General features: G+C 40.9%; 1 protein-coding gene across 7 annotated transcripts in view; it reads left to right on the forward strand.

Moving 5' to 3' along the window:
• The window catches only part of IL1RAPL2 (interleukin 1 receptor accessory protein like 2), a 363,126-nt gene that overhangs the window by 243,000 nt on the left and 99,821 nt on the right, over nucleotides 1-20,305 (forward strand). For 6 of the 7 annotated variants that reach the window (XM_065077813.1, XM_065077814.1, XM_021284939.2 and 3 more), the window contains one exon: nucleotides 15,609-15,683. The exons of the other annotated variant lie outside the window; for it this stretch is intronic. In XM_065077813.1, the coding sequence (XP_064933885.1) occupies nucleotides 15,609-15,683 (75 nt within the window). The remainder of the gene's footprint in view (nucleotides 1-15,608; nucleotides 15,684-20,305) is intronic. 7 annotated transcript variants of the gene reach the window in all.

Raw genomic sequence — 20,305 nt, forward strand, 5'->3', positions numbered from 1 at the left:
TTCAACATTCATAAAATATGCCATACTTTTAAGGACCCAATCCTGATCATATCCACAGAAATGGAAGCTTTGCCATTGACTTCCACGGAAGCAAGGTCAGCTACAAAATGACCAGTTAACTAGGATTCTAAGAATGATTTACTGTCCCCACGATATTCATTTTCACCCCATTAGTGTTCCTTTTCATTAGTGTAACCTTCAGTGTTGTGTAGTGAAATGCTCATTGCTCCGAACCATGGCGTAACACAATGAAAATACAACTGATAAGGCAATGATCTGAATCAAACAAGAGAGTACTAGTGCGCAGGAACTTATTGTACAGTACGGTGGACTCCTGGCACACACGTTGTAGTGCTTTTGGACACCCTAGCAGTATGAAATCTGCATAAGTCTAATAAACTAGTTAATGTATAGATTTGTGGAATCAGAATACCTTTTATACGTTCCATTTGATTGCTGATAACTTTTAAACTCTTCAATGACTAAACTATGCTATCTGGACATATATTTTCTTGGAGGGGAAATTAATATTGGTTTGCCTTTCCAAGTAAAAATATCTGGCTTTGGATCTATCAGACAAATGGGAAAAAAAAGGTCTAATCCCAGTGGAACAGTAATTCAGTTATGAGCTGTCTATATCACAGACCTTGGAAATCTTGACTTGCAGTTTCCAATGAAAAAGAAGAGATGTTTGATGTAGTGACAAATGATATTCTGTACCTTATTTTCTTTTTCCATCGCTGTTTGAATTGTATATTTAGTGAATTAGTTGTGATTTATGATAGTGTTTTAAGAACTTTGTAGTTCTTCCTGGGAAGAGATGACATATTTTAACTATATTAATGGTTTGAGACTTAAGGATAGCACCATATATTTTTGTAATCTTTCAGCAGCAAAGCCACAATTTATACAAATGGATTCGCTCTGTCTTTAGCTCAAGCAACTCTGACAAAAGATGTCATTTGAAGTAATGTTGCTCATCATTCATAGACACAAAAGCTTAAGGCTCCATTGCTTTGATACGAAACTGCATCAGAGTTTTGAACTCCTTGCAGGATCAGTATGTGGTGTTAATGATAATTTAACTGTCATGTGCAGCTCCTGATTAGACTCCTTTTGAACACAAATGTGCTTATTTACCAACAGAAAGAGATATACCAACTTGTCAGTGTGTAGGAAGAGAAAAGAAGCATTCCAGCCACTACTCAGAATTCCCTAAATGTCAGCTCTAGAGCAGTTAAAAAACAGTGCTATCATGTGTTCAGCCAAAATTGCCTGTTTACAGTGTATTGGATCCCTTAACAGCACCTTGGTAGGGAAGCACACAGTTGCAGAATACCAAGGGCTGGGAGATGTCTCTGACTTTTACTTTGGTGTATTAGCCGAAATGGAGCCAAATCCTGCAGTTGCGTTTGAATACTCCCTTTTGTTGTGATATCAGTAATGCAAGTATAGGGACCCATCTCTGGATGGGTAATAGTCAGCAAAAGCATGGTACCAAAATTAGTCTTTAGACACAATCTCAGAATAATAACAGATTAAGACAGACATTCTGTCTTAAAAGCTTCTCTAACGTTACTGCTGCACTGTGGTTTTACTTCTGTGATCTAACCCTTTTACGATGCCACTATGCTTTTACTACTAAAAAAAACCCCAAACAATAACCAAACCAACCCCAGCCCTTCCCTTATTTAATCTGCTGCTTCTGTAAAAAGCAATGATATCATATAGTTTGTAGGTAAGTGATAGTATAGTGCCTATTTTACAAATGTGCTGACACACAAAGAGTTTCTTTAATTATCAGTTAAAATCTGAGAAAGTGATAATATTTCCTCTTGTAATCCTGTATTATCTCCATATTACCTTGTTAAAATAATTTGTTCTGTAATTATTAATCCAAAAAATATTGTTCACCTCCTGAGAAACTGTCAGGCTCTTTAGCTATGCATCTCATGTCTTTCAGTTTAAAGCATTGTCTTACACTTCTAGAAAACAGAACTGAAGTGAAAGACTTGATGAACAAAACATGATCTTTTTTCCTGTAATAAATAAAACATGGTTGATAACTGTTGTGCATCAAAGGAGTTGATGGACATGTACATGTTGGTTAGAGAGAATTGAGCGTGGTGCATGTTCTCACACTGCCACTGCTGAGTTTGTGCTCAGCTTCTCCATCAGCCAGTCATCCCATCCTTTGCAACTGAAGTATTACAGATGGTCAGAAATTAATATTTTTTATTTGGGAGGAAATTTTTTTTTTTTCTCAGATTTTGCTTTCATTTTACATTGGAACAAAAGACAAAATTATCAAAATTCCCCTCATAAAGGCGTGTCTGAAGAATGTCACTTGAGAATACTGTTTCAGAAAGAAATTAAAGTTTCAGGGTGGTGTTATTGGAAAGTTTGGGAAGGGATTATTTAAATTACTTTCTTTGTTGCTTGAACATTGTTTTGTGAGCTGGGGCAGTGGTACTACATAATCACAGATCATATGTAAAATGGCAGTCAAAATAGTACGTTGAGTTTCATTTGAATGATGTAGTTTAAATGTAATGGCAGTTACTACCTAGAACAGATTGAATCATTTTGTTCTCTTGTTGAAAATGTCAAAGCAAAATCTTAAATTGCTTCAACACATGACAAACAGAAGACACTTCCAACAGGAAAATGAAGCGTCAACCAGGTTTGTTACAACAAGCTGACATAATTTCATGAAAAATTCCTCAGAAATTACATTCCTGGTGCAAAACTTATATCTGGCTGCTGGAAAAAAACCAGCAGAAAACCTAAAAGCTGTGTAATGAATGGTCCTCTGAGAACAGCAGGGAAATGTAGAAGCTGAGGAAAGTGATCTCTGTTTTGAGCTGCTTCACCAGCAGCATCGCGGTGGCTGAGGGGCAGGAGCAGCTCTGACTGCTGTCCTGGCAGTCGGGTGGTGAAACTGCAGAACAGAAATCCCCTCTCCAGGAGCCTGCGTGTGCAAGTGGTCCAGGAAGAGGCAGGTGGAGTATCGGGGTGTCTGGGCAGCCCATTGCTGTCATGTCCATGCACCATTCATAGAGAGCTTGTACCGCCTTGTCCACCATGGCTGGGGGTGCGAGTTCCCCTTCCCACGCACTTCATGTGTGCAGCCCTGGCTGAGCTGAAACTTGGCACTGATTTGTTAGTAAAATCAGAGTGGGTTTCTCTCCCTCTCCCTCTCCCCCTCTCTCCTCTCCTTGATGTTTTTTGACTCTTTCCATTGTTTGTTTGCTATTTTTTCTTGATTTAAAGTTTATCTTAATCTTTTAATAAAGGACGGAGGAAATTTACTGAAGGATTAAATTCTTATCTGCAGCCATTTGAAATGCCTGTGGGACTGTTTAATCTCACATTTCAGAGGATTTGGAGGCTCAGCCCTCCTGCAGTTTCTGCTACAGACAGTGTAACCTGTTCCCAAATTGACCTGTGGGAGAGGCACAATCCATCGCTTACTCTGCTCTCAGGTTTCCTCCTCTGATAAAAAGGTCTGGTATGTTGACATCCTGCTTAGCAATGGTCACATCGATTCAAAACAAGTACAGTCCCAAAGACATTTTTTGGCCATGTCTTCACTCTTTTCCATTGCTTTTAGTGTTGCCACAAGGTCTTAGAATTGTTTCACTGGGAAGTTAATTTGCTCCTCTCAACTGTGCTGCATGTCACTGGGCTTGTTAACAGGGCTGCGCAGAGATGCACCAGTGGGCACTGGAATGACATTTGTCTTTGTGCTTTTTGTGTATGTAGCTCTCTATGCAGCCTTTAGTCACGATCGCCTTGGAGGTTTGTTTGCCATTCTTTGCATCTCCACTGACCATTAAACATTTTCAAGCAACACGTTAGTCTTAAAATATTACATTTACTGTTGAGTACACAGAATCACAGAATCACAGAATCGACTGGGTTGGAAAAGACCTCAGAGATCATCGAGTCCAACCCTTGGTCCAACTCTAGTCCGTTTACTAGATCATGGCACTAAGTGCCATGTCCAATCTCAGTTTAAAAACCTCCAGGGACGGCGAGTCCACCACCTCCCTGGGCAGCCATTCCAATGCCTGACCACTCTCTCTGTAAAGAATTTCTTTCTAATATCCAGCCTAAATTTCCCCTGGCAGAGTTTAAGCCCATGGCCCCTTGTCCTATTGCTGACTGCCTGGGAGAAGAGACCAATCCCCACCTGGCTATAACTTCCCTTCAGGTAGTTATAGAGAGTGATGAGCTCACCTCTAAGCCTCCTCTTCTCTAGACTAAACAACCCCAGCTCCCTCAGCCTCTCCCCATAAGTCTTATGTTCAAGTCCCTTCACCAGTCGTGTTGCTCTTCTCTGGACCCGCTCCAGCCTCCTGTAAGCCTGATGCATGGGGGTGAGAGTGTGCACACAGACTTGGGATGCGAATCATTTATCTGGAACTCGTTTTATCCATGCTATGACTTTTCCCATAGTATCTTTCTTTGAGGCAGTGCTTTGCGCATGGTTGGTGTATGTTTGTGAGAAAGAAACTGCATTCTTGGATCAGAAAACTGCCCTGTGTTTGATAGCAGCTGAAAGACTCAGGTCCCGCGCTGATCACCAGGAGGCTGTTCTGCTCCCTATCAGCTGGTATAAACTCTGATGAAAGTGGTGAAAGGCAGCAGTGCTGACTGAAAATGGGTCATCCCACCAGAGATCTCTGTGGATGCTACTTTTTTTTGGTAATTCTTTTAAACCCTTTGCCTCAAATAAGAATACAAATTTCATGGGATATCTATCTCCTTCATTTCTTAAAGCATTGTCTTTCATCAGAAGATTTACATTTGCTTGATCTTTGGTTGTGAGGCAGGATAACTACTAGTGAGTGTATCTATGATTTCTTTACATGCCTATATTATGCCTGCCTTTATTCATTTTCCTGCTCACCCAACCAATAATGACATGATTTGGCCCAATTTTTTTCTTAACAAGGCTACATGTGCTTAGTGAATAATATGATTCAAAGCTTCTTCAGTGGTAAAATTTAAAAAAAAATAGCAAAACCTGGTGGAATATATTTTGCAGCTTTTGAAGGCAAGTTAGAGACAAAGAACCTACATAAATATTGCATAAACATTTTACGAGAAGGTTTTCCTTGTCAAGTATAGTAACATTTTTCATCATTGTAGCAAGCTTTGTAAGCCAGGGTGCTATCCAAAAAATGCATCAGAATTAATAGCCTGGAATGGGGCAGGGTGAAACCTACTCATTAACCCCCTATGGAGCAAAATCAATTGGCAAGAGATGACTTAACAAAGGTTCCATGTTTCTTACTTGTGAATGTCATTAATCTAAAAAAAATACAATTGAAATTCTATCTAAAAATTGTTTGTGGTATAACAGCTTTGAAATTAAAAATGGTCCTGCTGAACATCAAAGCAGACTGAGCTGTTACACTGTGCAGCATCTGATCATGTCCAACATCCAAGTTTTAAATGGTCTCCACTGCCTTTGAGACTTCAGGTGAAATGCATTTTTAATGTTGATCTCCAGTAGTTCTGTCATCTTTGAAAAACTGCAGAGGAGCGTTTGGTGTGTAAAGAAGGTTTGGACTCAGGGCTGCCTCAGGGTCAGCCATGCAGCTGCCTGAAACAGCGAACTAAGAGAGGTGGCAAATGGCACCGGCTCCCTCTTCACCAGATTGTGCCGTACACTGGCTGGAGGCTGCTCTGGAGCTTGGAGGTGGCTTTGCCCAGCCCCAAGAAGACCACCCATTTTTTTGGCCTAGATATTGTATCATAAGTGCTTAATATTTGGTTCAGCTGGCATTTATCTTCCACAAGAATGCTCTTTTGATACACTATCTGTATTATAGCGAGGTTGTTAGTTTCAGAAAAGAATGCATTGCTTTGGGTTTTACTAAAACGACACATAAAATCCACTCCACAATAATTCACATTGCTGGGGTTGTGCTGTGGAGCAATAGTTCACTGTGTGCGAGTGGTCAGCTTGATCAGGGAATATTAATTGGTTGTGGACTGCAGGCTTTTGGTACTCTGACTTCAGGTTGACAAGAATGATAGCATTCATTTGCATGCAAAGTCTCCAGCTGTCCCTTCGAGATGAATAATGGGAGTTGGCTTCATTCATCACCACTTCTTTACTTTTTTATAAGACAGAAATAAAAAAGAATTTAAAAAGCCAAAAGATAAAATGTTATAAAATGTTCTTTGCAGATCTCCTTGAAATGGAGGGTAATTTCAAGCATCTTATTTCAGCTCAGAGTCCAAGAGAAACATTTTGAGTGCAGGTGACATGATGTGTCCTTTGTGTTAAATACACTCCGTTCATTAAATAAAGCACACTCCATTTGAGATTTTAATGAATTATATTGTACGGAAATGTAATTTACATTTAGTAACAATTTATTGCACTTTTTTCTTTACTTCAGGGGAGACTTATGCTTGCTTCATAAAAAAAAGCTACACGATCCAAATTTAGGAAAGGAATAAAATGGTCACGCATATTCTAATACAATCTGTGAAATTTAGAAATGCAATGAAAAGGTGGGTTGGCAACCACAGGAGTAAGGAAACTTGGTATCATCAGTTCAGTGAGAGTCCTACTAACACGGAATTATTCTCCTTTCCAGCACCCACCTTACAATGACTCCAGTGACACACTGATAGTAACCCATACCATCAGTGTCGCTAAGTGTTTCACATCAGGAGATGCATAAGAGTCAGCTGCTGCTGGCATTTAACACGTATATTGTAGTAGTGATAAGTGTTCAGCCATGTTGTAATTACTTTGTGATGGGCACCTTGTGGGATTTTGCCATCTGTGCTTCAGTAATGTGCAATCTATGCTATTGTTTCTATTCCACTTCACCACAGTCTGCGTAAGTCATATTCTGTTGCATAAGTTCCACCGGAATTTCACCATTTCATTTTCTACAACCCTACATGACTTGATTGCCTTGTAAGAAGGGGGAAAAGGTCCTGCACCAATCTGAAAACTAGAAAATCCCCAACCCAAAATCTTGTTATTTTCTACTTTTCTTAGCATTTCCATGTACCCAACAGAGTTCATCTAGTACTTGGTGCTCCTGCTCTTCTCTCCACAGCAGTGCGGCTGTCTCAGTGCACTATGACAGCACCTGTGCGCAGAAGCTGAAGACATCTTTAGCTGAGAAGTCTGGCAGCAAGACTTCTTGTCCAGAGATTATTGCCAGCTGCTGTTACTAGTTTTAAACAATTACCATGGGCTGCAAGGTCATGCCTGCAGCAGAAACTATTGGAACAGCTGGCAAGAACAGGACCAACATAGCTGTTATGGTTGTTTAGGATTTTGACTGCTCTCAAAGTCAAGGGGGCTGCAGTCACGGCCAGCTTTTTCTTGGTGCTAGTAGTTTGACCTGTCAAACAAGGGTCTGTTCCAAGTCATTGAGGACTTAATGGGTTAGAATCAAAACGATCGGTAATGATCCAAGAGCATTTTGGTGCCTCAAAATTCATTTCCCTCGTGAGCTGCATTTCAGCATGGACACAGCATCTTCCTTAAAACTGTGATTGTGTTGTCCTTCTTTCTATGTCACAAAAAAAAAATTCATCTGATGAATTCCAATTATTTAGTGTTAATCAAAAAGGTGCTAAACTCCTTCTTGCAGAAAACAGCCCCACAGAGAGCAGACAATGCATTAAGGCACTCTTGATCCTAGGTAGAGTTTTCAAAAAGTAGTATTCATGGTGATGGTGGCAGAGAGGGAGGCATCCAGCTGCTGTATGATTTCACCCCATTGTCCCAAAAGATGCATTTCCTGCTCGAATAATGATAAAGAAAAACTCTTTGTCCCTGATTAATGGACTCCTGGCTTCCACACAAGTTCTGAGTTTATGGAGTTTGAGTTTATTGAGAGTAAGTGTTCAGTGTTTATTTTCAAAGATGGAGACATTTATCCTTTGACAACATTTTGTTGCAATGGCTTTATTTCTGTTACAGCAAATGACGGATGAAGGTGCAATCATTTTGTCAGCTTGATACTGTGGTGAAGGAAAGGCAGCACAACAGCTGAATGCTGAAGTGCGTTTTGACTGACTGGTAGAACATACTACAGCTAATCAGGGAATGGAGTGCCCATATAAACACAGCCTCACAAAGCTCCATTTTTATGAATGAGGTTTTTTATGTGGTTTTCCACTGCTTTTCACCTTGTGAGGTAATTCACTGTTGTGCCAAGAAAATGAAAAGAATGCATTCTGATCTGAGAGCGGGACTTGCTGGTGAATGTGTGTTAGAGGCTCAGTCCACAGAGGATACTTATTACAAGTCCAGGTGGGATTCCTTGGTTCTTTAGACAAGCTTTTAACTCTGCAAGGGCACAGTTCAGTTCCTGGGAGCCAAGACTATAGCTGTCACATTTACATCTGCACAACTGGCTCGCACATTTGCTTAGGTGTAAGCAGCAACATAAAAGATAAAGCAGTAGCAGGTCAGGCCTGAAGCATTTTATTGTCAGCCATTGAGAACTCTTTTGGCACAAGCTGGGGATTTCAGATGAGCCAAAGGGAGTTAGGTACGTATTTTTTAAAAGGTGTGATACTGAGCTTCTCTTAGCAAGATTTGCCCTCTGGTTAACATTGATGTAGCGTTTTGCATGCAGTTAGTTCCATCTTCATCTGTGGTGTAAAAGTTGCAATGTCACTGCCAAGATTTTGAGATGCCAACGTAGATCTAAGCCATGCCTGGAAGCACGGATATTTGAACTAAAAGTGAACAAAAGCTTAACTTTGGGTATGAGCTAGTTTCAGATTAAGGATTTGGCATGCTGTTATTTGCCCCAGAGGATGCTATTCAAACAGATCGGTTCTGCTGTCAAAAGGTTAGCCAGATTCTTGATTGAATGATACTAGAGGCTCTGTGTTAATTAATGGTGGGAAAATGCCAGATCCTTTGATTGAAGGAAGTAGGTTGGCATGTAATTGTCTCATAGAAGATCTGAAACAATTTTGTTAAATTCTCTGCATTCTGCTTCATATTTGGATAATTGTTCCTTTCATCATTGCAAATTACATGAACAAATGTCCAGGAGGTACATCAATAGCGTAATTATAGAACAGCAATTGTACTTTGGGTGCTTACCACAAGAAGAGGAAAAGCCATTATCCACCCTGAGGAAAAATAAGACAACCCTTCTCCAGCATTTGACCACTTCTGGTCAGCCTGGATAATGATCACAGGTCAGCAGGAGAGCACTTGAAGAGGAGCACATAGGAATTCCAGCCACTCCAGCCAGTAAGTCAGCCTCATCGGGGGCCCAATTTAAATGCCTCTATGCAAACACACATAGCATGGGGGATAAACCGGGGGAGTTAGAGATGTGCACACCTGCAGGGTTGTGTTCTTATTGCCATCACAGAGATGTGGTGGGATGGCTCCTCTGACTGGAGTATTGGAATGGAAGGACACAGGCTCTTTAGGAATGACAGGCAGAAGAGACGAGGAGGGCATGTCACCCTTTGTGTCAATGACTGGAGTTCATGGAGCTCTGTCTGGGAATGGATGAGGCTCCAGGGAGACCTTATAGCAGCCTTCCAATACCTAAAGGGGACCTACAGGAAAGCTGGAGAGGGACTTTTTACAAGGGCATGTAGTGATAAGACAGGGGGTAATGGCTTTGAACTGATAGAGGGGAGATTTTAGATTAGATAAAAGGAAGAAATTCTTCCCCAGGAGGGCAGGGAGGCACTGAACAGGCTGCCCCGAGAAGCTGTGGATGCCCCATCCCGGAAAGTGTTCCAGGTCAGGTTGGACGGGGCTTTGAGAAACCTGGTCTGGTGGAAGGTGTCCCTGCCCATGGCAGGGGGGTTGGAACCAGATGATCTTGAAGGTCCCTTCCAACCCAAACCATTCTATGATTCTTTGCCACATATGAATTAACATTTCTAGCCTCGTGCCTTCATTTCCCTTAGAAGAGTTATCTGGTCTGGAAAATGCTGCAGCTGTGCTGAGTCACAAGAAAGAATCCCTTCAGATCACAAGCAACTGGAATTCAGTACATGACCCTGGTGCTGTCTGGCTTCATCCTGGCAGCAGTTCAGCTCTGTGCAGCACAGGTGATGCCTGTTGGCCTAGAGCATGCCTTTGCATGGCACGGGGGGAAGCTGATCTGCATTAAATTGAGAAGTTGCGTTTAGCTGAACCACTCAAAAACTCTAGTAGGAGACTTTTATTCATTGTAGCAACAGTGTGGGCTGTCATCGTGGTTGCTGTAAAAGAAGTCTGATTGGGGTGGGGAGAGCACTGCGAGGCTGCTGCAGAAGGAAGGTAGGAAATTGCATAGGAAAATAACAAGCTGTGAAGGAACTGGTGCTTGCTGAGATGCCTAGTAGTTTTTTCTAACTGGTTATCGTTGTTTATCTCTAAGTAATGATATCCTAAGGCTGTTTGTTTTCAACTGCTTTGTGCTTTTTGAGAACTCATTAATGTGTCAGATGTATGTTTGAATATGGAATGAGAGATTTTTGAAACAGTAAAGTTGTGGTGGAAAAAAAATTAGCCTCTAGGCTCTTAAGCTGCTCTGGCACTTGAAAGCAGGAGCTGCTCCTTCAAAGCTGTTGTCTTCTTCTGTTGGTCCTGTGGATAGCTAGACATTGTCCTGTGCAGCAAGTCATGCTGTCCCTTGTTTGCTAAAGATCACCATGTAAGTAATTGGAGAGACCTAATATTTTTGCAGGTCTCCTCTCTACTTTCTTGAGGTACTTCAGGATATTCCTTGTGTCTATGAAAAGTAGAGAACAGAAGTATCATGTGTTCTGGGAAAGGAAATGCACCTGGACAAACAGTTGTACAGGATCAGATCAGTGTATTGATTTGTACAACAGTATTCCTTTATTCCTTTTATGGAAAAACTGTATGACAAGTGTTGAAATTACAGAAACTTGATGACTGTTTTAAAGTTTGTGTCTTACTTTCTAATGGGCTGAATATGAGCATAGAAGGAAACATTCTGCTAGTAGTGTGGCTGCTAAATGGTCTCTGACCATGCCCACTGAGATCTTATGGGAGGCACATGCATTGCCAGGTGCCTCTGGGTAAAGACATGCTTTTTCCAGCTTGTTATTGAGCACCTGTGACTTCAAGTGATTCCCTAGGTAGTGTGCCTGGGGTAACCCTCAGACAAAGCAAAGCAGCAGTCTGTGAGTCCTCCTCTCTGTCTCAATATAGTAGCGTACTGTGCCAGCTGGTACTTGTACAAACAAATGTAGCCAAAGGTGCCTCAGCCTGTTTGGGGGACGAAATCCTAGAACGGCAAGTAAAGGCAAAGCAAGCTGGTAGTGCGCTGCATCGTCAGACCTGGGGTCTTGCAAAGGCAGGTCTGTGTGTCTGCAGGAATTGTTGCTTTGTGGAACTAATAACCAACCTTGCTGTAGGAGTAGTGTTTGCTGTGCCTTTAGTTGTTTTAATTTAAAGTAGTTTTCTGGGAGGTGAAGTAAGATTTAGGTGAGAATGCATAATATTATTAGCTTTATTAAAGACATGTTGGTACAGTAACAGCATCAACTTTTTGTTCTGCTTCAACTTCTAGCAAGGCTGGAAATCAGAGTGCCACACATCTGTAAAACTGTTAGAAGAATTATAGAAACTTATTTTAGAGAAATGGACATTTGAATAAAGGTTGCTTATGGATTTCTGTCAAATACAGAGATCATTAAATATTAGAATTCCTTATAGCTGAGAATATATTTTGCTGCCTTAGTGTTTAAGAAGGACCAAAAGTGAATTTCATAAGACGAATAAGTGATCTGATGTCTGACCTCTAAAATAAGAATGGTTTTTGTTTTCTGTAAGCACATACGACATTGAAGAGCCAGCAGTTCATTGCCTTCTAGACTCAAAATCCCTTTGGGCCATTTCAGTTCCTGTGTAAAGGGCTCTGACAGGCTGCCAGTTCATTATAACGATTACTCTCCAAGAACAATATGGCAAAATATAGCCATTTAAAATGTGACACACAGGAGCGCATTTAGAAGACATCCAAGGACTGGAAGTAACGCCAAAGGAAACAGGGAGAAGTACTGGTCAGGTTGGATTTCAAGGGGTGCTGGTGGGAGTGAGATATAAAAGGTACTTAAAGGAAGAAAAGCCTGAGCACACTGGCACAGCCGGGGTGCAGCTACCCCAGCAAGTTTTCTCCACATCCTACAGTGCACACAGAGTAAAATTTAGTACCAGAGATGAAACATAACAATGCAAGAAAAGCCCAAAGGTAGCAGCAAAAGCCTGAAAAACTACAGAAAAAATGCTGAGAAAAAAAGTGTTGGTTATATACCAGAAAGTGAAACTCTATTGAGGCTTTTCACAAAGTACACGGGACTGCACCCAGTGGGGGCTTTTTCTTCCCCCTCTTCCCCCCCATCAAATTTCCACCCAACTCAGAATTTACTGGGTATATCAGGTTGTTTAGAATTGTGCTCTCGAGCTCGTCTCTTTCCCCATTTCAACCTTCACTTATGAGGTCTTGTGTGTGTGCTGAGCTTTAAACACATCCTAATGTCTCCTGAAGGAGTCCTGTAAAGGGTTGGTGAGAGTGTTGCTTGTTCTGACATAGTCTGGACAAACGACTTGATTCTGTTAGTACTGGGGTTAAATCCCAAAACCCCTTTGTGAGGCACTGTGACCTTTCTGCTCCCTCCAGCACGTTCCGCAGCAGGTTCATGTGGAAGCTGCAGTAAATAGCTGCCTGTCTCTGGCAGAAGCCATTCTCTCTGTGCTGAGCATCTGGGGTGCTCTGGCATTTAGACACAGGCCAATGTGTTACCTTCCTAAGAAGTCTGAATAGTGTACTTCCTAGGCCAAAATGCATTTTCTAGAGATTTTTGGTTCATTCTTTTAAGAAGTTACTAACCTCAGTTGCACAGAGGCAGTTAAGAACATAGTTAATTTTTTAACACCTTTGTAGTACTTTTTCCTGGCTTCTTCAAGCAGGCAGTCTGAGAAACTCTACCTAGACAGTACAAAAAACAGAAAAGCAATATTGTCAGGTTGTGACTCAAGCCATGAAGTTCCCCCTCAGCAGATGCCAGGGCCAGACAATACTACCTCTAATTTTCTGTGATGAGTTGAGAGAAAATGGCAAGCAATGCCTGTGAAGAGGTCCTTCTCATGGCTGGCAGCAGGTTACAGTTCAGCTATGTTATTCGAGTCTAGTGGCACTTGCTCTTTCTATCTAATCATTTATTGACAGGGTTTTTTCATGTGAGGAATTAGAGTATAAGAAAAGCAGAGCTCTTGTACATGTTGAACAGAAAAAGATCAGTACTGAAAATATACTCTCGCTCTCATGTTCCCCCTTACCAAATGTTCTGGCTATCAGTGTATTAGGCCTTCCTGGAGAATGTACTTTTTCTTCTGGAGTGTTGGGAATGGGCTTTGCTTGAAGCAGGTGTGACCTTCAAGTGAGAAACTTACTGTTTAAATAAGGGTGGGATTTGTGTAGAGTCTGGATAAATAGTTATCCATCTCCCCTTGGATGCAGTGGGATTTTATGAGGAAGAACATCTCAAAAGCTTTTAGCAATTTAAAAGCATACATTGCTAAAAAAGTCATCAGTAAAAGTGTTCCAATGTCCCTTGGGTTTGATGCCCAAAACACCTACTTAGATGTTTTCAGCTTTGGTTGAGATTTAAATTCCTAATAAAGCAAGTAGTTGGACTCTACTTACACATCTAGGTTTGGCAGTACTTTCCTCTTATTCTCTAATGACATTCAGATGACTTAAGTGCATTAGCACAGCAAATTAATTATTTGTTACTGCCAGAAATTTTCTACTCACAGGCTAATCCCCAAATAATGCGATTGCACAGGTAGCCTTGATACTGCTTCTGAGTCGATCTTGTGACTCTGTGTTAGAGGAGCATTTTTGAACTACTGAATTCTCATTAACAGAATTTCCCATTTTTCTTTCATTCTGAGCTCTACTTGTGGTTTTAGTCTTAATAACACGCTGTTTAAAAGACTTTGGAAATTCCTGTGTTGTCCTTGTGGGTGAACTGTACAAGGAGTTCTTCTTAAAAACAGACACGGCTTTGGTCTGAAATGTGTGCTGATGACTTGTTACCAAAGGCCTGTTTTGTGATAGCCTGTTTCTTTGCTAGCTTGGCTGTAGCATCAGTGGCAGGAACCCCATTTTCATTTAAAGGTAACAGTGGAAGTGGATTATGCTGACAATCACTTAGTGAGGAGTTTAAAATCATAGTGTCAACTGTAAAGCTAAATCGAACAGGTATTTCTTTAATAGAGTTCGTCATTTTCTGTAGATATGGATGTGAAAATATTTTGTAGGTTGACTTTTTTTTTTTCCTTTTTGGTAGCAGAAGAGTTCTGCTACCTCCAGTTTCAAGCAGCTGTCATTGATAGCTGGTTATCAGAGCCACATCAGTGAAACCTGTGGCTGCTGCCCTTCTGCTTCAGCCACCCATCCATCTTGTTTTAAAGCCCTGGGGGAGGTGTATTGAGCCACTGATTTGTGCTGGAGCAGACTGGAGGTGAGATGTCCTCCCAGCCTGCCAAGGGACCATGGGCCAAGAGCTTTCAGAGCTTAAGCTCCTGTGCCTGGTTCAGGGAGACCTGCTGCCCCAGCCATGGGCAGCTTTCAACTTGAGCTACCAAACTGCTGCATTAATTTGTTTCCCATCAAATCGGTAAGTGCTGAGGCTTCTGAGGAGATCAGGGCATTTTTGCCATAGTCTTTTATTCAAAAATGAAAATTCATTTTACAAACTTGGATCAAATAAGTTCAAGTGATGCATGTTAGCTGGAAAAATTTTGAAGTAATTTTGAAATTACTTAATTTCATGTGGTACAAGATGCTAGATTTGATTACAAAACGTCTCCAGGAATACTCAGCCATTTATTTCAAGCTAGGCTCAACTTACAAAACCTGTTTGCACAGCCTGGCACTGAGCTCTCAGGCATGAAACCTGTGTCTGTAGCTGAGTTTCTCAGTGACAGCGTTGTCTGTGACTGGCTGTGCTAGTGGCTGGACCGGGCACCTGGTAGGACCAGGCTGGGGTGATGTTTCCTGCTCTCAGAGGGAGAGACTTTTGTGGTGCAGAAGGCAGGGTCCCCACTCAGTCTTTGAGAAGAGGGTCCAGATGCCCCATGTGGTTGGGTGGGAGTGTGAACTATGTGTGAAGCTGCTGGGGTTCATCAGACACAATTATGTGCAGGTTTTCTTTGAGCATCTACATACTGCTTTGGGCAAGCATAAAGACATGTTGGGCCTGATCACACAGAAATAGATTTAGCTGGTATTTCAAATTATTGCATTAACTTCATAAGGTGAGGATCTAAAATTCTTGATATAGTTGCTATAAGTAGAATAGAAGTGAGAAATGGAGTTTGTTTTGCTGCTTTGTATTAAAATGTCGCTCTTGAAACAGCTCATTTCCGTTGAAACGGCGGGCCACTGCAGCCCCTAGGAAAGTGGTAACACGTTGGCAGTGGAACAGCCATGTGATGTAATAAATGTTTACACACCATCAAGAGTACAAGCTTTTGATTGCTTGCATGACAGGGCTTTTCTTTTGCAGTCATTGGTCTCAATTTTTCCATTACGTTTTCTCATTTTCTTTTCTAGCTTTACTCACAGACAAACCTCCAAAGCCGTTGTTCCCCATGGAGAACCAGCCAACTGTTATAGATGTCCAGCTGGGTAAGTCCCCTTCTGGGAATAATAGATCCTACACTTGCACTCTGGTAGCAGATGGGAAAAATTGAAAGTGGTAAGAAAGGTTTAGTGGTACTGTTATTACATGCAAATCCATTTGCAGCTTTTCATTTGTAACTGTAGAATTTATTGCCATGGCAATTTGAGTGAATGAACTAGTGTAAAATCAGGGGATGGCAGTACTAATTGGTGACATTGGGTATTAAATATAAAGCACACTGCTCTTTTTAATATATGATTGATAGAGTAATACGTGTCTACATTGGTGCTGTATTGATCAGTTGATGTTCACCCTATCTAAGACAAATATTCTCATAAAAGAAGTGCTGATTTCTTTACAAGTTAATGTAAAACAGTGCGTTTTCAGGTTGTTCTGAAGGCTCACCAGAATGGAATTTTTACTAAAATGCCTGTATGCTTTTCTCACTCCTATTATATATTCTTCTGTGAATACACATCTCTGAACCTCAGCTGGCAGCCTGTATTTTTTCTTGTGTTGAGACACTAATGTTAGAGAGTACTGCTAACTTTGGGGAACTGTGAGGCATCTTGGTGCTGAAAGAACTGCTCAGCTTTGAAGTTCCAGAGGTTTTTTCAGTGACTTGAAGATAGATTTTTGATTTTGAGAGGCAGAATTGGAATTACCTTTGAGGACTGTGGTGCCATGAGATTAAATTACAAGAAATGTGTTGCAGACGTGTATTATTCACTCTGGGCTGAAGCTTTGGCGTTTTCTTTCTTGAGCTTGACTCTCTTCTTCCTTTTATACCAAAGCTGGCCAGGATTCAGTGTTTGAATGGTGTTTAGAGGCAAGCAGGGTCAGAATGAAACTTTTTTCATGGTAAAACTGTTTGTTTTTGTGAAACCCTACAGGGTCTATTTGAGCTTGATACAACGGCACCTCCATGTTACTAAACCAGGTGCCTAACAATTTCCGTGAACCAATTAAGATGCTATGAAGTATTTAAAAACAGGGTTTGAGTTCTTGAATGTGCTTGTTGAAATGTGGTGAGAATATGAATCATTTGTGACCTTAGCTAATCTTAAAGATCATCTTTCTCTCATAAACCTGGCTTGACTGAGGAGCCTGCAAGGGCTTGCACAGGGAGGATGGCAGTGGATCTTGGAAGCAGCTGGTGCCAGATGAATTCTGCAGTTGGGCTGTATGTGCATATTGAAGTTCCCCTCCATGGGACTCGCATGTCTGTACCTGAGCGGAAATTGGCCCTAAAGCAGAAAAAGACAAAATGAATCTGAAGCTATAGTCAAAAGCCCACCAGAATTAACAGGAAAACACAGTCATCAAAGTTTGGATCAGCCCAAAAGGCTGAATTCAGTCTCCTGCTTTAGCTTCTTAAAAGTCAATTTTCTAATGATTTCCTTTGGGAGCAGATTGTCCCTGCATATATCTGTGTAATAAAGCCACTCGAAGAGTATACATCTTTGTTTTCTGCATATTTATTCTGTCTTCATTTTCTCTTCCAACTTTCCCTATTCCATCAGGAATTTTGCGTTGAGTTTCTTCTTTTTTTTTTTTTTTTCTTCTGTGTGAAAACATTTTGTTCTGACTGATTAAAAGGAGGTTTGATTAAAAAATAAATTAAAACAAACAAACACACTCCTCTCCTTGGAGATATGGCTCAGTAATAGGATATTGGAATATCTCTGGAAGGAAATATATTCCAGCATATAAAGATGCAAGATTTGTAATCCATTAGTTGTCCCCTAAGATCAGGGAATTTACATATGGTGTGCTTTTTTTATGCGTTAATGGGTTTGGTTACTGCTGCTAAACTGTATTCATATTATGTGTAAAAGATTAATGCTTATGAAAGAACCTGAACTTATTTCTTTAACATACAAAGAAGCTCATTGATTTTCCTCTCGATTTTAAATGGCAAATAGATAGGGCTCGAAAATTCTCAGGGAGCATCTTCATCTTGTGGAGGCCACCTGCAGCTTTGGGCTGGGAGGCTGTGCCGACCCCTGCGATGTGCTGCAGACTCTCAGTCTGTGTTAGAGCTCTGCAGGAAAGTGAATCGTTTGATTACAGCAAAGTAACAGGGGAGAAAGTTGTATGTAAGGTCATCTGCTGGAATGCTTCTTTGAAATCTTGTTAAGCTCCTAGAAGTTTTGAACAAGTGACATACTTCAGTATTTTATTAGAAATCAAAGCAAAGTTTCTGTGGTTTACAGGGCCTCTAGCCCATGGAGTCAGATCACCCAATACACCTGCTCTTTCAGTGGCTGTGCAAGTATGAACATGCCACTAAACTACAAAAGGAATGGAGTTTAATCCGTCTACTTGTTCTGCAGAGATTATTTTAGATTTCTATTGGAAAACTAATCTTTACAGAAATAGTGGTCTTTGCTTGAAAAGCAGAGGAGATTAATAATTATTTGCCGTCTTCATCCTTACTGATTAGCACAATGCAATGCAAAATCTTCCTAGGTCTCTGTGCAGTGGCCTAACTATTTAGCAGCTTATTTGACCTGATTACAGACTTCAGTATTCACCTTTTGGCTTTCAGCTTTTATGAGAGGATTCAAATGAAATTAAGTATGCACAATTCTTATTGACAGTGGATAAGAGTTCCTTCAGGCTTCAAACACGGCCCAGAGCCTGCCTTGATCTTCTCAAGGAGCGTGAATGTACTTTTTGCTTTTTCTGTTTTCCTCTGGAATGTGACAGAGATCAAAACCAACCCCGTCAAGGTTAGAGAGAAGCAGAAACTGGAATTTGCTTCTTTTCTTGTTTTCTGTATTTGCTTGTGCTGGAGAAACAGAGCCAGAGAGACGCAGGTTGACAGGAGGACAAAAGAACATCCCAGAGGACTAGAGCAATAGCCTGAAACAATTTCATTGTCTCAGATGCTTTACCAGGTCAGATAATCACATCATCTTAGGCAACCTAGAAACTAATGACAGAATATTTTTATTGCTGCTTCCTTTTCATTAAAGCAAAACCTAAAAAATCCGTTTTATTTGTTCTTTAGCTCTTTGCATTGGTGTCGGACTAGTAATAGTTCTTTATTACATGGTATACAGCACATTTATTTTTGTTATATCTTGGTTTTAACAAATAATGCTTATTTGTACTACATAGTATGTCGTTGTGAATATATAATATGTTACATTAATCTGATAATATAATGTTCTTCCTGAAAAAAAAAAGATGTCACTGAGTTGTCTTCATGACAGTAAAATCAAATCTGATAGTATGAGCCAAAATACATGAAGGTCTTCTGCCCAGGAGATGGTGTGGCTTTAGCAGAAGGGCCCTAAGATTGCTTGTGAAGAGTTTTGAGCCATAACACTCTACTCCTCCCAACTCTGTTTGTAAAATGTGACTGTCTCCCATGTAAAGCTCTGAATGTGAATTTATTAAAGCTTATACCAATGTGATTTGAAGTAGTTGTTGAAAGACGCCTGTTGATACCAAATTCCTGAGGTTAGAGAACTCCTTATGTGATTTAGAAAAGTAAAGATCAAAAGCCCAGTCAGAAGTCTCAAGGCTACAGTGCAGTGAGTTTTAAAGATCTGTTATCTATTTGCGTATACAGTTGTTCTGACAGCAGGTGGAATCTTAAGATGACTTGTTTGTACATCACTCTGCTGATTTCTTAATTTATTTTAAAAATTATTTTCCAGCTAGCCTTGTACCAATCCTTTGTATTTTGATTACATGATTGCAGAGCAGGTTTCTTCTCTGAGCTAGCTCCTTTGCACAGTTATGGTAGCACCAAGGAGCCAAAATCCGAGTGATACATAGACAGCTGTGAGTTACTGTGCTGCCAGCCCTCAGCGGGTGTCAAAGCAGCATGGCAGGGACATAAGCATTTGTGGAAGAAAGGAAGCACATAGAATAGAATCATGGAATCACAGAATTGTTCAGGTTGGAAAAGATATTTCAGATCCTGAAGTCCAACCGTTAATCCGCCTCTAAACCATGTCCCTAAGCACCACATCTACATGTCTTTTAAACATCTCCAGGGATGGTGACTCCACCACTTCTTTGGGCAACCTGTTCCAATGCCTGACAACCCTCTCTGTGACTAAAGTTTTCCTGATAGTCAATCTGAACCTGCCCTGATGCAACCTGAGGCCATTTCCTCTTGTCCTACCACTTGTAACTTGGGAGAAGTCGTCAATACCCTCCATGCTACAGCCTTCTTTCAGGTAGTTGTAGAGAACAATAAGGTCTCCACTCAGCCTCCTTTTCTCCAGGCTCAACAGCCCCAGGTCCCTCAGCTGCTTCTCATCAGACTGTGCTCCAGGCCCCTCACCAGCCTCGCTGCCTTTCTCTGAACTCTCTCCAGCACCTCAAGGTCTGTCTTGTCACGAGGGACACAAAACTGAACATAGTTGTGCACTGCTGGTTCTTGGCTGGACCAGTATCTGCAAGGATCTTGTAGGAACTGTATCTAGCTAGTCTATGTATAAGCAGCTCCCAGAGTTACATAGCTTGCACCATGTCTGCTATTTTATACTTGTGTGCTCCACAGAGTATCGAAAAAGCTAAAAATGGATTATTAATATAGAAGTCTGTTAATTCTGTACCATGTATTACAGTGACTACAATGTCAAGTTTTCCCTATAAATGAGTT

This window comes from Columba livia, chromosome 12 (assembly GCF_036013475.1).
Source record: "Columba livia isolate bColLiv1 breed racing homer chromosome 12, bColLiv1.pat.W.v2, whole genome shotgun sequence".
Lineage (NCBI taxonomy): Eukaryota > Metazoa > Chordata > Aves > Columbiformes > Columbidae > Columba > Columba livia.